General features: G+C 40.6%; 1 protein-coding gene across 1 annotated transcript; it reads right to left on the minus strand.

Annotated features, from left to right (window-relative positions):
* Positions 1–407: 407 nt before the first annotated feature.
* On the minus strand, positions 408–15,842 carry prorp (protein only RNase P catalytic subunit). Its single transcript, XM_006799354.3, has 10 exons — positions 15,128–15,842; positions 14,912–15,050; positions 14,455–14,689; positions 13,454–13,752; positions 13,240–13,287; positions 13,028–13,160; positions 4,791–4,901; positions 2,771–2,922; positions 719–917; positions 408–627 (listed from the first exon to the last, which is right to left on the minus strand). The coding sequence occupies exons 1-10, from the start codon at positions 15,531–15,533 to the stop codon at positions 496–498; spliced, it is 1,854 nt and encodes a 617-aa protein (XP_006799417.2). The 5' UTR covers positions 15,534–15,842; the 3' UTR covers positions 408–495.
* Positions 15,843–15,899: the final 57 nt, after the last annotated feature.

Raw genomic sequence — 15,899 nt, forward strand, 5'->3', positions numbered from 1 at the left:
CTTGAGAAAATTCAACTTATATTCAAACTTGTGCTGCACAATTAAAGTTGTACTTCCTTAGATTTTTTTTTCTTCTGGTTAATATTTTAAAAGAAAATGTTTGGGTTTTTGTATTTGGTTTATATTCTGAGTAAAAACCAAATTGTTCCAAGCAGGATATGAGATATTTATTTATTGTATTTCTGTGAATGGGGGACTGTGTATACAAATAGCTGTAATTCCTAAGCAGTTAATGTAATAAGTCTACACTTCAATCAAGTCCAATGTTAGTGGATGCACATAGCCAAAATTTGAAAAATTACATTTGTTGTACATCTTGTTCAAATATCATGGATCTGGCTGTACCTAATATGTAAGTATATTAAATTGAAATATGATTAAAACAGTACAGACACTGCAGTGACGATAAATGTTTATTTACAGGCCCACAGTTTTATTAAAAGTCTTCAGTACCAGCATTTTTTTTATATTCCAAACTGTAAAAAAAGACAGTCTTCAGAGCTTTTTGTTGAGACACAGCCAGTGTTGTGGTACTTCATAGGTGCTCCTGTCCTCTGTGTCATCATAAGGGATGTGCCATGAGTTTCTTCCTGAGGTTTGGACAATGGTGTCATAGCTGGGAATACTCTGGGAAAACACACAAATGAAAACAGAGTTAATTTTGTGATGCTTCCTTCTTTGAGCTTTGACCCTCTCTTCTCATGGTCTCATTCTCCACCTGAAATCGGACCCTCCTGCCCGCTGTGACGTGCCCGTCCACCACCAGCTGGTGCCCTCTCTGCCACTTGAAGAAGAGCCGCCTGGTGGCTCCATCTGGCAGGCAGGCCTTGTGATCCCTCATCAGGTCCCTGCTCACAAACCGACAGTGGTTCCCAGAGTGCAAAGTAGCGTACAACAGGAAGGGGTCATCCTCTGAACTGAAAAGCACAAAATGCAGAAAATAAGCAGAGCTCTACATCTGAATTCATAGTCTGTGTTATGGTTTCCTGTATATGTCAGCCACCCAGATTGTGTTGCAGCACCCACAAACACATTTAAAGAGGATCTTTTGATCTGGATGATTTTTAATGACATCTTTTTTTTCTTTTTTCTTTTTTTTTTTTTGCTTGTGTGCTGCCTTTTAAACAGGCAGGTATTACATCAACATAAACACATCACAAAACAAATACATTTCTAAGGTGTTACATTACATTTATCCATTTTCTGCTGCTTATTCGGGTCAAGAATAGTAACCCAGGGCTCCCTCTCTTCAGCCACCTCCTCCATCTCTTTTGGAGGGACACCAAGGTGTTATCAACCCAGCCAACAGATTTAATCTCTCCAGAGTGAGCTGGTTGTGCCCTGAGGTCTCCTCCCACTGGGACAGGCCCAAAACATCTCATCTATGAGCCATCCTAGTCAAATGCTGAACCACCACTGCTGAATTCTCTCCAGAGTCTACTCTGAGCCCCTCCCAAATGACCCAGCTTCTCACCCTGTCTCTAACACAACCTATTTATATTTACAGCTGCACCCTTTAGGGATCGCCACAGCAGATGACTTTCCTCTAGCTCACCCTACCGATAACACCCTCTTCTATCACACCAACCCTCTGTATGTCCTCCTTCATTACAATCATGAATTTTCTCTGTGGTCTTCCTCTTTTCCTCCTGCGTGGCAGCTTCATCTTAACTTCCTTTGTATAGAATAGCCTCTATCCCTCCTCTGCACATGTCCAAACCATCTCAGCCTCAGGATACCGAGGAGGAGACTCAGGATGATGCATTTATGTATATACAGCCACAAGCTGTGGCTGTATATACAGATTGCATTGTAGGTTTGCACAGTGCTTGTTGAGACAATGTCTTCAATCCAAGACAGGCATCCCTTAAGCTTAAATGTAAAAATTCTGTTGGTCTGCATCTATTCACCATGCAGGAATGTCCCACTTTGGCCTATTCCAGGACAAAGAAGGTCAGCAAGATAGTTTGAGAAGATGGTATTCAAGGAGCCATTTCTACATCTGTGTGTGAATCAGTGAATCTTGCTACTAGCGAGTCTGAGACCAGCCGAAAGCAACAACTCTCAGTGCTAAATATGCAATGTTGCTCTAACATGACAAAGGAAAGCTAATGAAACATCTACAGTCCGTAAAGATGTTTTTTAAAACAATTTTCCATCATACAACAATTGTCTGTTTCCCCAGCAATGCTTTCCAGATCCTCCTGGGATCTTCCCAGGTCTGGATATCCTTCCAGTTGGATGTGCTGGAAAAAAACCTCCACCTCAACTGGTTCCTATTAACACAAAGGAGCAGCAGCACTACTCCAGGCTTCCCTCTGATCTCCAAGCCTGGCAGGCATTGTAGGGATAAAACTTCCTCTCTCCTTCTACCCTGACAGTCTGACACAATGCCCACATTTCTGCTGACTCTACATCTGCCAGCCGACCTTATAATCCACCTTCGCATCATTGTGAATAAAGATCCCGAGACACCTCAACTCATTTGAGGCACAAACTCTCCCCCCCAAACCAGAAGGAGCAATCGACTGTTTTCATCCCGGCTGCTAACCACCTAGCGCACGCTGAAGGTAGCGCTCCAGTGAAACAAACAGATTATGCAACCGATTACTTTCATGAAGCAGTAAAAATAGTTACTGATTACCGTTTTACAGAGTAACTAGTAAACAGGAACATTCCCAGTACTGGTTTCTTGTCTATCCAATGGAACATATTTCATGCTGTTCTTTTTATATTATCCTTATCATTATTATTATCATAAGATGCTCACATATTGTCGGTAAAGAAACAGTGGGCCTTCTGCTGGATGAGGTTCATGTTGTGCCTGTCCCAGGATCTGGAGGGTCGCAGCATGTGTTTCCTTCCCAGCACCAGGACAGTCAGGCCCTGACGGTCGACGAGCTCTGACAACACCAGCAGCAGCTGAAACACACAAATATATGCCTTTCTTTATATTCACTTTCAAAACGAGAACATTAATTAATAAAAATAATTACTAAACTGAAAGGACGTGTAGGTCCAGGAAGAGTCATTAAAGACATACAATATAAAAATTACATACATTTGGATGTGCATACTCATACATTTTTACATATGTATAATTTATGTATTTATTTTCCTATGTGTGGGCCTACATAGGCTTATTGCCTCAATAAAAATGAAGTAAAATGTCTGTGTACTGCAGTAATGTTTACTTCTTTAAGCTCTACAAACAGACATCTAAAGAACTGGCAGCCAACGGACAAGATGCTTTGTTACTGGAAGCTTTATAGTTTCTATTTCTAGTCTGAGTAGCACTGACTAGTCATGGCTGAGCAAGCTTTAGATAACCAGACTGTAAAAAACAGGAACGCACTGGCTGAAATGCCAATTTAGGGTTTTATTTGCTCTTTTAAATGTTTCGACACTCAGAGTCGTCTACTCCCAAGTTAATTATAGTTAACACAATTAACTTCAATTGAATAGTTTTCTGCCTACAAATGGAAAACTATGAAGCCACATTCTCTGATTTCACTGGAACATTTTTAAACTTTTATCTGCAACTCGCCTTGCACGTGCTCGTCTTACAATAGCAATAAAATGAGAACATGAAAAATGAAAACTGCAACAAAATAAAACTACATAGGAAATTTCTTTAGTTTCATTTCATTTCTGTTAGCCTATAAATATGGTACCAGTAGAGTTGATCGCAATGTCACCCCTTTACAGGAGATTCATACTTCTGCATTAAATCCACATCATAAAAAAGTCCTGGCCTTTTATTTGCATCTATATTGGCTGACACTGTATACAAAAAACCAGGACATAACTACAAATAAATTAACACATAATTAACACAAACATTAATGCTGGCAATGCTGTCGGGTACTTGAGCAGGTTACGCTGCGGTCTCTACAAAGATCAACCTCACAAGTCTAAATAAGCCGTTTCTTTGTAAATATTTGTTGATATTTGCAGTCGGGAAAGAGCAGCCAAAGCTGCAGGCTGCTCAAAATATTTAACGACGTTTCCAACGTTTCCAGTGTTTCTTATCTCAGCTTCACTGTCAGCAATGTCTCTCAAAACTATGTGTGAAAAATGTTGTTTATAAAACAGTTTCTGATGTTCAAGCTGCAAATACACAATGCACTGTTTATCTATTTGCAGCCATTCAGCTTGTTTCATCTCAGTGAGCTGATAGCATGTAAGCAGTCACCCAGAACTCCGAATAGTGAATTCAGCAGGTAATTCATATTGAAGCAGTACGGCTGTCCTCCAGTTTCCTTTGAATAATAAGCTTGATGTAAATTTCGATCTCTTTTGCATTTATTTTCATAAATTATTTAACTTTCCCACAAACTATATGACTAGATAGGGAAATAGGCTCATCAGTCTGTACTTTCCTTTGTCTTGCAGCCACATATGTGAGAAAATTGGGGCAGAATAAGCCATCACACACTCACATCCTGACAGACACATGTAGGCAGGCTGACAAGTACTCTCATTACTGTTAAAATCAGGTACTGGGCAGTTTTACGTGCATCTCCCACATGCATGCTTTAAAAAAAAAAACACACACACACACACACACACACACACACACACACACACACACACACACTGCAGGTTTACTCATTCTGTGACTGGCAGAAAAGCCCCTGAGTTGGACAGATATGCATGTAGGAAGAAACCACTAAAATCAAGACTGTGTAACTATGTGTGAGTGAGTGCGGATTTACACACAGGGTCTGCCCTGTGGGTAAATGTGCATCTCACACTTTTAATGCATGTACACCTGTGCATATTCTTACTGTCTCTGACTGCTTGCTTTTGTCCTTGTTGCTATTTGCAACATTAAGCCCATCTACAACCACATCAAAGGCTGGCTTCCTCTTCACAAACAACTTGAACCGCTGCAGCTCCTGAACAGACACACAAACAGAGAGAAAGGAGAATTATTATATGTAAAGAGAGCGATATGTAGGGAAATAACAGTCAGTGAGGAGTTTTTATAAAGACAGTGATCCATGAAGGTACAACAGGTACGACACAAAAGGCATCTAACTTAATTGTTCACAAAAACAGCACTGAAAATCAGAGAAGTACAACAGCGAGTGTCTACAGCCATCTGTAAAACATGGTGGAGGCTCTATTGGGGTTTAGTGGTATTTCAGGCAGTGGTGTTAGGCATCTTTTCAAAACTGATGAAATTATGATGTAAAAAAGTACCCTGAGATTATAATCCACCATGCAGAATTATGTGTAAGTTATCTGATTAGCATTAGCTTGAGTTCCCAGCATGACAATGATCCCAAGTGCACTATCAGTGCAGTAAAAGCACACCTGGATAGGAAAAACACAATGAAACAGCAGTGTGGGATCATCTAAAAGCAGCCAACATCGGCCCATTTGTACTTAAAGATCATCCGAGAGTATTTAATTTCTAATATTTTATTAAGTTGAACTAATTAGCAGCTAACTGTGTCCTGCACCCATACAGTTTGTGGCAGGTTTGCAAGAATTAGCCGGTAACCTCTTCATCAAGCATGAGCAATTCTGGCTCCAAAACAACAACAACAACACAGGAGCCAAAAAGCTTCACAAACAAGTGGATGACATTGCAGTAGCTGCATCCATTGTTTATGTAAAGCCTATGTTATGTTCAGCAAAAAGCATAGTGTTTCCGATTGATAATTTGACCCGAGAGCACGGTTAATGTGCAGAAAACATCTGCTGAGGTTTCTATCAACATCATAGATGGTTAGTTTGCTACTGAGTCAAAGAGCGCATCTGAGCTCCACCTGTGAGCTGATGGTTGGCTGATTTTCTCACCAACTGATCAAAGGACTGCCAGTAATAAATCAAGCTGGACTTTCCTTCCCAGCAGGCAGATGGCAGAGTGCCAGCTAGTCCTCTGTGTTAACATAAAGTTTAATAGCATATTCAAATAATGCTTATCAATAATAGATAACCGTGTTTTGTTTTTACCTTTTAAGCTGCCTCAGACTAGTCAGACTAATATGTGAGCCCTTATCTTTACTACACAGAAATCTAAGGACATCTGCAACTGTTTTCATAACACCCAAAACATGCAGACCGCAGAGGAGGTAAAAAGCTCCATCTATGCAGAATTTGTTCAATTTGCATTTCTCATAAATTTCACACCACATTTTATGATTTTTATGCACCACTCAGGTCAAAACTTGTAAAAACTCTCAGGCAGCTTTGTGCCATAACAGGAAAGCTGCTTTGAACCTGCATGGGAACCTGTCAGTGCTTTCAGTTATCACCAACAGCAATATGGAAATAGGCTGCTGTGAATTCCCCTGGAGTGAATCGTGATTGCATCCACAGTATCATGAACGCACATTAAAATGAGTGTCTTTAATGTCATGATCTAGATTTTTTTTTTTTAAACTGCCACATGCTCTTATTTATGCTCTTATTAATTTTGACTGCCTAAACACACCAGTCATACTCACTAATTCATTCTGCAGCGATGTTTGATTAAGAAGAAAAGGAAGAAAGACAATAAACGAAAGCCGCAGACGAGCAAAGAATACGAGGAGAAGAAAAGAGAAAGACAAAGTCCAGCATAATTATCCAGGGACTTTCCAGAGCTGATATGTGAAACCAGCTCACTGTGCTGCTGTGGATTACACGACTACACACACACACTCATACAAATGCATAAGCTTATAGTATCACTTAAGTACCACCTTTATTACACAAAGCACAGTAGGGTTCTGTAAACATATCCAACAACATTCCCACTGAGCTGTGTCATGTGCACATAATTAACTATCAATTTCAGCTCAAACACTATTTAAAAAAAAATTCCTGCTGAGTTTAGTTCATCTCACTTCTCAGTTATCTCACTTCTGACACTTGTCATCATTTCCCCCTTTACATTTTGATTGGAGTCTACATTTTCCATCTGCTTAAGCACCAAATAAATATTTAAGATTAAAAGAGCCGGTTTATGTTGACTGCGTTTTTCAGCCAGCCACTGTGCTGCAGCCACATTCTGCACAGTCCAGCAGCACAGCTCTGCAGTAAAAGTCCAGACCGTAGAGCCATGAACCAACAAAAGCAACAAAGGAGGCATTGAATTGTTCAGTAGTTGAAATCCTATATGAGTACTAATGATGATGTGCTCCTGCACGAAGCAAAAATCTGCTTTTTCATAAAACACAGCCTAGACTGTGCTATTTCGCATTATGTTAAAGCGTACTATAGCCACAACACTTTATCAAAATTTTGGTCAAGTAGAGAACAGAAACTGTATTCTATTATGTCTAATTTCCTGCTTTTTTAAAAAATATATTAATGTGAAAAATTTGCACTAGCGAACTGAAATTGAGTTAATTTAAAAAGCAGAAGATACTGCTGTGGGAAAATTTGGAATTTTCAAGCTTCCGCTCTTGATTTGGTGGCTGAAGCTTGGACAAGTAGCTGCGCCAGAAAACAGAAACAAAAACCGCATCCTCGTATATACGCTCATCTGCTAGTATTTTTTTTTTTTTTGTAGGTACAGCGGTTCAACTGCTTGTTAACACAAATATCTAACCTGACAATCATAAGATACTCATTGCTTTTGGGGATGTAGAAAGGGCCGAGATGTTCAAGAAATTCAAATCATCAGAATGAGGAAGAAAGGTGATTTAAGTGACTGTGAAGGTGACGTGACTGTACAGTGGCTTGCAAAAGTATTCGGCCCCCTTGAACTTTTCCACAAGTGAGTCAACACTTTGTAGAACCACCTTTTGCTGCAATTACAGCTGCCAGACTTTTAGGGTATGTCTCTACCAGCTTTGCACATCTAGAGACTGAAATTCTTGCCCATTCTTCTTTGCAAAACAGCTCCAGCTCAGTCAGATTAGATGGACAGTGTTTGTATATTTTTACAAGCCACTGTAAGTGCCAGACGGCGCGATCTGAGTATTTCAGAAACTGCAGATCTGCTGGGATTTTCCCACACAATCATCTCGAGGGTTTACAGAGAATGATCCGAAAAAGAGAAAATATCCAGTAAGCTGCAGCTCTCTGGATAAAAATGACTTTTTAATGCCAGGGGTCAGAGGTCAAAATGAGCAGACTGTTGATAGGAAACAGCGGGAACTGAAAAAAAAAACATTCATGACAACCAAGGAATGCAGAAGAGCTTCTCTGAATCCACAGCATGTCAAACCTTGAAGCAGAAGGGCTGCGGCAGCAGAAGATCACACCAGATGCAACTTCTGTCAGCAAACAGCAGGAAGCTGAGGCTAAAATAAACAAAGGCTCACCAAAACTGGACAACAGAAGACTGGAAAAACATTCCCTGTTCCGATAAGTCTAGATTTCCAACAGTAGGATCAAAATAGGGCACGAACAACATGAAAGCATGGATCCATCCTGCCTTGTGTCAAAGGTTTAGGCCAGTGGTTGTAGTGTAATGATTTGGGGGATATTTTCTCAACACAATTTTGGCCCCTTAGTTCCATCTGAGCACTATTTAAACACCACAGCCTACTTGAATATTAAAGCTGGATGTAAAGCTGACAAATCTGCATCCTCTGTGCGACCCTGTTGTGGAAATAGGGAGAATTCACACAGTTCTAAATGCAAAAGGGGCACTAGAAAGAGTTAGTACTAGGTTAATATTATCATGTTCCATTAATCACTAAAAAAAACCCTGTTCTGCACCAGCTTATGTAATCAGAATAAGCTAATGTGGTGATCTCACCAGGTTAAAAGAGACCCACCTCCGTTACACTGAAAAGTCTGACTTTAGGCTCAATACATGTCAAATTCATAACTGAGTGGTGGCCAGAAGCTTAAACACAAATGAGCAAACCAAAAATTGCTCCTACAGCGAGGCTCTGCATTAAAATCGTGCTAATGTTAATATTTTTTTTAATTAAAAACAGGATTAGTGCATTGTGAGTTTATTCACAGCGACTCTCTTTGTGGATAAAAGGATGTGTTGTTGCATTCTCTGTTTTAATAGTGAATCTTTGACCTCTGCTATCTAAACATATATGAGTGCTATTTGAAAAGTAAACAGACACTTTGTTTGGTGATAACTAGTGAAAAAAACAAAGACCGAAACAAACTGCCGCCTTTCTTCCCCTTTGTGCTGATGCCCTTCTTCTATCCCTTTTCCTTCCTTCACGAGTTGCTTAACTCTCCTCTGAAGCACTCTGTTTGCACTTGAAATAAACTGCCTTAAATGGGGAATTAACAAAGCTCATTTAAACTGTCTGTCTGCTCAGCAGGAGGTAGCTGTGGGCTACGTTCACATGGCCGTCCGCATGCTGGAAATTCCCTTAATTGAACCAACTATAACTGAGCCAGAAAAAGACACAAGAACATGTGCAAAGCGAGCCCTATTTTAATAATTTAAATATGTCATATTATTAACCACACATTGCCGGTGTTGCCCAGTTGTTTTTTTTAAATAAACTTCATTTTATGTTCACTTTAATTGCATTATTAAAAAAGGAGTACATTCCAATCCAATGAAAAGCTTGTACCTTGGCTCTCGACACAGATGCTGCACATATGCATGCACAGCAAATAAGGCTCTTACAACACAGCCATAATTCAGCGTTTTAAGCTTGTTTGTAAGTGCACTGCTGTCTGTGTCTGCTGCTGTCTGTCTACATATTTGCAGTCACATAAAGAATCCAGCTGAACGCATGTAAATGATCTCATTTTCATTTCATATTACTTGGAAAATTCACGAAGCAGAACAAAAGCCAAACATTCCCCTTAAACAAATAAATTCATGGGAAACGGGATCATTTACTTTGTTGCCAAGAAACTCACGCACATACACAACATCAAGCTACAAGCACAAAGACAGCGAGGAAATGTCCACGCAGGCTACGTTCACAGGTAACGAAGTCCACCTATCTCCTCTGAAGCTCGCAAATACACCCTTCATTTGTTTAGTTCATGTGAAAATTGAGTGGAAGTTTTAAATAGTTAAATCACCTTGCTCTGAATTGGGTGGGTGTTTGCAAAAACCACAACCTCTGTTATTTTCCTGTTTATTCAATTTAATCAATTAGTTAAAGTAAACTTAATTAGCTGTGTAAATAAGTAAATCATCTTCGCAACTTCCACTGAAATAAAGAGGAAGACTGACCTTGTGGCCAACTCACATGACTTACTTTTGTACAGAAGGCCTTTGTCAGCCATCCAATTCATGGTCACCAGTGGGCTGGAGCCTATCCCAGCAGCCATATGGCTAGAGGCAGGGTACACAGTAATTGCCCATAGGTGTAAATGTGAATGTGAGTGTGTCTCTGTGCTAGCCCTGCAGCAGACTGGCGACACGTCCAGCATGTACCCTGCCTCTTGCCTTGCTTATCCAGCAAGACAAATCTCATTCTGCATGTATTCCATGAACATGAATTGGTAGTAAAAAAGTCTGTGTGCAAACTGGTTGTTGCACTGCAAATAGTTCAGCTTCTGCACAATTTAAGCAAACAACATATAATATGTTAATTAGTGAACTTTAGAGGTGCTGGCTGGGTCTCAGTGAAGCTCACTGCCGGCTCACAGTCGTTTAAATCATCTTCTTTAATCTCTAGTTCACTCTGCAGACAAAAGTAGCCCACATATGATATTTCTGGCTTACATGTGACTCATATCTGGTTTTTCACAACAGCATGAACAGCGCAAACCACATGGAATCTGATCTTTTGTGTTCTAACTTGGGTCATTTTCATATGAGCCTACATCTGATAAAAATTAGTTGTTTTTTTTTTTTTTGCGCAATGCAATCTCATGCAACTTTTGTCCCTCGCCTGGCCTAAAGTACTGTGCACAAGTCTTGGGGCACTTCTTATTATAGAGAAAGCAACAGTGAGTAAAAGCTGGTGGAGGCTCCATCATAATTTGGTGCTGCATTATAGCAAAACTGATGAAATTATGCAGTAAAGTACCATGAAATTTTGATTCACTGGCAATACTATCTGGAAAGTGTTCGATTGGCAAGAGCTTCGTTTTTAAGCATTGCAATGAATGCAAACACACTAAAAATCCAGTAAAAGCATACCTGGAAAAAGACAATGAAACAGTATCAGTCATGGATTGGCCTCCAAGGAGGTTGGACCTCAAGATTATTAAAGCAGTGTGGGGTCATCTAACTGAAGCAAAGCCTAGAGAACTATCCCTGAAGCCTACTTAAAGAAAGACAGTTCTATGTGCAAGTCATTGTTTAATTCAATTCATAGTGATGCACAGAGCCCACTTCTCAAAATCCAGATTATCTCGTATCTATCCTGAAATCTCTCCATATTGTGACAGATGCAAAACTGCTGAAGCCTCACTGATCCACATGTACTGGTCTTGTCCCAGTCTTGTTCAGTTTTGGACAGAGGTTTTCCATACCCTGTCCAGGATTCTCAATGTGACGCTGGCCCCTGGTCCCCTTCTTATTCTGTTTGGCATCAGTGGGAATGAGGTGTTTCTACTGGCCTCTAAAAGACAGGTGCTATCATTCTGTTCGGTGTTAGCCAGGAGGGATATTCTACTGAGGCGGCAGGATGTGCCCCCTCCCAGTCACAAACAGTGATTACATGCCTCATGTCATGTCTAAAACTGGAAAAAAAAAGTTTTTTTGTTATTTTCCTTTTTTTTTGTAATTTTTAGAGCAAAGTGTATGGCCTAATTTGTGGTCCGATCAAAAATCACCTGGCTTTTCCTGCACATTAAGCGTAAATGTTCACTTTAACGGTCTTTGTGCTTGCTTCTGTGGTGCAGAATGGCCTTTGCGATGTATTTTTTATTGTCTGGAGTCTGATTTTGGCCAAATTTACAGGATAAATCCGAAAAAACTGCTGTGATTTAAGTTTTGCATAATCGAATGAAATTCTTATCTATAAATCATAAATTGAAAGTACAGCTTCCGGATGACTGGCTGTCTCTGATAATATTATCCCATTAACATAAAAAAAAAAAAAAAAACAGCCTGCAAAGGCCAGAAAACCACAAAGGATGTGGTGATAACAGAACTGTATCGTCCTCTGTGGTTAACTATTAAAAATCAGAGTCATACAGCCCAGCTTAGGGAAATAATCAATAAAGTCTTGGAACCAGGGGGACAAACAGCTGCCTCACTGCACCTAAAAATGTCTATAAAACTTGAAACACAGATCTATTCTTTTGACCAGCTCAGACTCTGCCAGCTCGGACGTGCCAGCCGGTGTAACAATGACGCCATCTAGCAAAAGACAGCAAGAAAACAGCTGAGAAACTAGTGCGCCATAAAAATCTAGTTTCAATATTTTACTTTACTTTTAGTTTTCAAACATCTACATGAATGAACTGTTATTATTATTTTTAATTAGAAAAAAGAAAACATCAATGGGGGATCATAATTTATCAAACATAACAGAAGTGTTGCAGATCTAAATTAGAAACTGTGGTAAAATGAAAACAATATAACTGTTTTATAAGGTGTTATAGGTGCGCAACTGCAAAAAACACACCATTGTGCCCCAAAGATAAAGTGTAGCAAGAGTAAAGTGACCAAAAGGAAACAAAAACAGCAAAGCTGAGGTGGAAGAGGAACGTAACAGGTCAAAGGAGACAAAGAGAAAAAAGTAAAGAAAGGAAACAGAAAAAAAATATTTAGGTTTGTATTAAGTTTTTAAAACATACTTGTGTCTCTTTATGTTAAATTACGTGAATACTTAATTCACAGGTTGAGATAATGGCATTAAAAATACTGGAGTGGTTAACCGATCTTTGCAGCCTTATTTACAGAGTCTACACAGACCTTTGTGGAATATGAAAGGAACAACCACAAACAAAACAAAATGCCTCTCTGATCACCCCCCCACATTAAATCACTCTAACTGGCAGCAGCACTACTCCCCCTAGTGGTGGCGGGTGTACAAAGAAAAATCTCATCTCCCTCTTACAGGATGTTTGAATGTTCTTTTTTCGGGCGGCTTCTTTATGTTTACAGCTGTTTGTTTGTTACTTAAATATAACAATAAATGATAATAAATTGAAGCTCAAGGTCCCTGTGTGTATGTGTGCGTTTTACCTCTGGAGTCGTCTTGGTGAAAACATCTTGTCCCTCAATGATGTCTGTCATCACTCTGTCTTTAAGCTGCTGGTACTCCTCAGCAGTCAGCTGGATGGACTCCAGCTCAGACCCACAACTCCTACATACTCCCCTGAATACATATATATGTTTAAATGACACACACTATCATAATGGAGGTACGTACATACATCAGAAGTGGTTTTTATTACTTCGGGGTGGCGGTCGTCCAGTTGCCTGTCCATTCCTGTCCTGTCAGGCTGATTTTGGGAAGGAGCACAAGGAGAATATACACTAGAGTGATTATGTTCAACATGTTGAGGTTTGCCTTTAATACACGTCACATTGAAAATAAATGCAGGGGAAAAAAATCACATTTTAAGAAACAGGATTTGTTTTGCATGCGCTTCCCTATCACGGTCCTACCTCTCAAACCAGCTCTTGATGCTGCTGGCGAGGCTCTGCTGAGGGTAGATCTGGTTGTTCCTCATGTGCAGCAGAATTCCCAGGTGCCTCTCCTGCTGTTCAGCCTGTGACATGGCACTCGTTCCCTCTTCTCCTTCCTTTTTCCCTGCCACTTTAAACAGAGTCTCCCATGTCTCCTGGTGAGGACTCAGTCCATTGTCGATTAGCTCATCATAAAGAGCCCAGGCAGTGCTTGTGTCGCCGTGCTGCATTGCCGCCGCAATGACGTCGCCGTAGTTGCGTGGTGATGGACTAAAAGTCTGTTAGTAAATAAAATCAGGTGATGATTATGGAGGAAAAGCGAGCTTCACCTGTGAGCTCGCTCACATTTGAAACAACGTGAAATATATAAAACTACCTCACTAATATCACGTAATTTCCATCGTTATCTGCAGATGACAAAGTTCAACTCAATATAATTTTGTTTATATAGTGCTAAGTGACAACAACCTTTGAATCAAGGTGCTTTACGTTCTAAGGTAAAGACCCTACAATAACACAAAGAAAACAGAGAAAATCAGAAAAGTATACAACCCCCTACGAGCAAGCCGGTTCAGGTTTGTTCAGGTTGAGAAAGTTTATCTCTAACCACGATTGAACATTTATAAGTTTATCAGAACTGAACAGAAGCATGGCTGCTTGGTTTGTATAGACAAACAGATCTGTAGATTATCTGCAAAGCAATGAAAAGAGATGTTATACTTTTAACCACAAGGGAAGCGAAAGCGTCCCAGTTTAGAACCCTGAGGTATCCTGCAACTAAGGGGGGACAACAGGAAAAAAAGGAGTGAAAAAGTGTAAGAAATTAATTTTAAGCCTCAGAAAAACAACTTTTAGGTTAATATTTCGCTTAGCAAATGACAAACACAGGTGATGAATTCTGGCCTAAACTAAAAGTGCATTTTTTTCCTCACTGAAATACTTTTCATAAGTTTAATTTTCTCCTAAAAAAAACTGCTTACTTTCTTGAGCTCCTGCAGGATGTTGAGAGCCTCCCTCCACCTCGCCGTCCGGCTGAAGGCTTTGATAAAAAGACTGGAAGCTCCTGTGTCCAGAGAGGGGAAACTTCCCCGCATGATGTCATAGACGTCAAACACCTCAGCGTCATGGCCACTGCTCACACACAGCGTCAGGTATCGCAGTAGCAGCTCGTAGGACAGTGTGCCAGTCTCCGTGGCTACAAAAGTCAGCAGGGACCTAAAGAGGAGGATTTTAAATGAAAGTAACATGGAGCTTTTTCAGTCCTTTAATGCTCTCACCGCACCATTCTGGATTAAATGAAGGATTTTCAGGAAGCTTTTAGAACAGCGACTGATCTAAAATGCCTTTAAGGTTCCTCACAGCTCCACTGGAAGTCATCCAGAGTCAGTATCTGTTTAATCACCGTAGGGCAAATTAAATCTTTCATTTAACTCTTACTTGGCAACATCCAGCTCGCCCCCAGAGGTGAAGAGAGCTTTCATCATTTGGATTTCAAAGCGAGGTGGATTTCCCTGAGACTCCTTCAGCTTCTTCCACTCATTGGAAGGGAGCGGTCGCTCAGGAGGCTGCAGCCTTCCTGTAAAACATCCAAATAGTCATTCAAACACATCATGAGCTGTGAACATCTGAAGAGAGGTGGTGATGCATGCTCACCTGCTCCCCTGGCTGACCTACGTTCAGGCTCCTCTTCATCCTTATACTCACAGACCAGAGGCGCCCTCCTCCTCAGTATATCCGCCGTCCTCTTTGCCGTTCCAGCAGCAAACACAGATTTATGGATCCTCTGCCGGGGAGCAGACCTCTTATTTCCTTCTCCATTCACTGTACCATCCTCTTCACCGCTTCTGATGATGCTGTTTCTAACCCCACCCTGCCCCTCAGTCTGTCCACTGCTGCTTCTGTGTGTCCGTCTGACACCCAGGGTAAGGCTGGGCTCTCTGCTGCACACAGAGAGAACCCAGGGAGGCTGTAATGTGGAGAAAGCTGGACGTCCATGTAGGAAAAAGAGCTGCGATGACTTTAGAGATGTTCTGACTTTCAGTATGAAGGTAGAGCCCATGTTTGGATGATTATAGCGAATGATTTATGAGCACAGCAGCTGTAATCCCACTTTAAATTTAAACTGTTTTATTTCTCATACACAAACTAAGCACACAGCTGACACATGACGTGAATTACACGAGCCTGCAGGTGACACAAGAAGCTCACCTTCCTGTTTCTATGCGTCCTTCAAAGGCTCTCTCGCGCTCTCGTTTCGTCCATAAATCTGCATAACTATAAAACTACAAATACAGCGCCTGAGGAACTCATTCAGCTCATATCCTTCTACAAAACACACCAGCAAGAAGGCATGGATGGAGTCGCACACCTGACGTCATCAACATTAGACAACGTCGTTTGTGAGGTATCAAGTTTTTCAAAATAA

The sequence above is a fragment of the Neolamprologus brichardi genome, chromosome 19 (assembly GCF_056152115.1).
Source record: "Neolamprologus brichardi isolate AB-2024 chromosome 19, ASM5615211v1, whole genome shotgun sequence".
Classification (NCBI taxonomy): Eukaryota; Metazoa; Chordata; class Actinopteri; order Cichliformes; family Cichlidae; genus Neolamprologus; species Neolamprologus brichardi.

Coding starts and splice junctions, on each gene's coding strand:
- prorp (XM_006799354.3), bottom strand. CDS start 15,533: ATGGGCTCTACCTTCATACTGAAAGTCAGAACATCTCTAAAGTCATCG. Junction 4,902..13,027: donor TCACCAAGACGACTCCAGAG/GTAAAACGCACA, acceptor GTGTCTGTTCAG/GAGCTGCAGCGGTTCAAGTT. Junction 628..718: donor GCAGGAGGGTCCGATTTCAG/GTGGAGAATGAG, acceptor GTGTTTTCCCAG/AGTATTCCCAGCTATGACAC.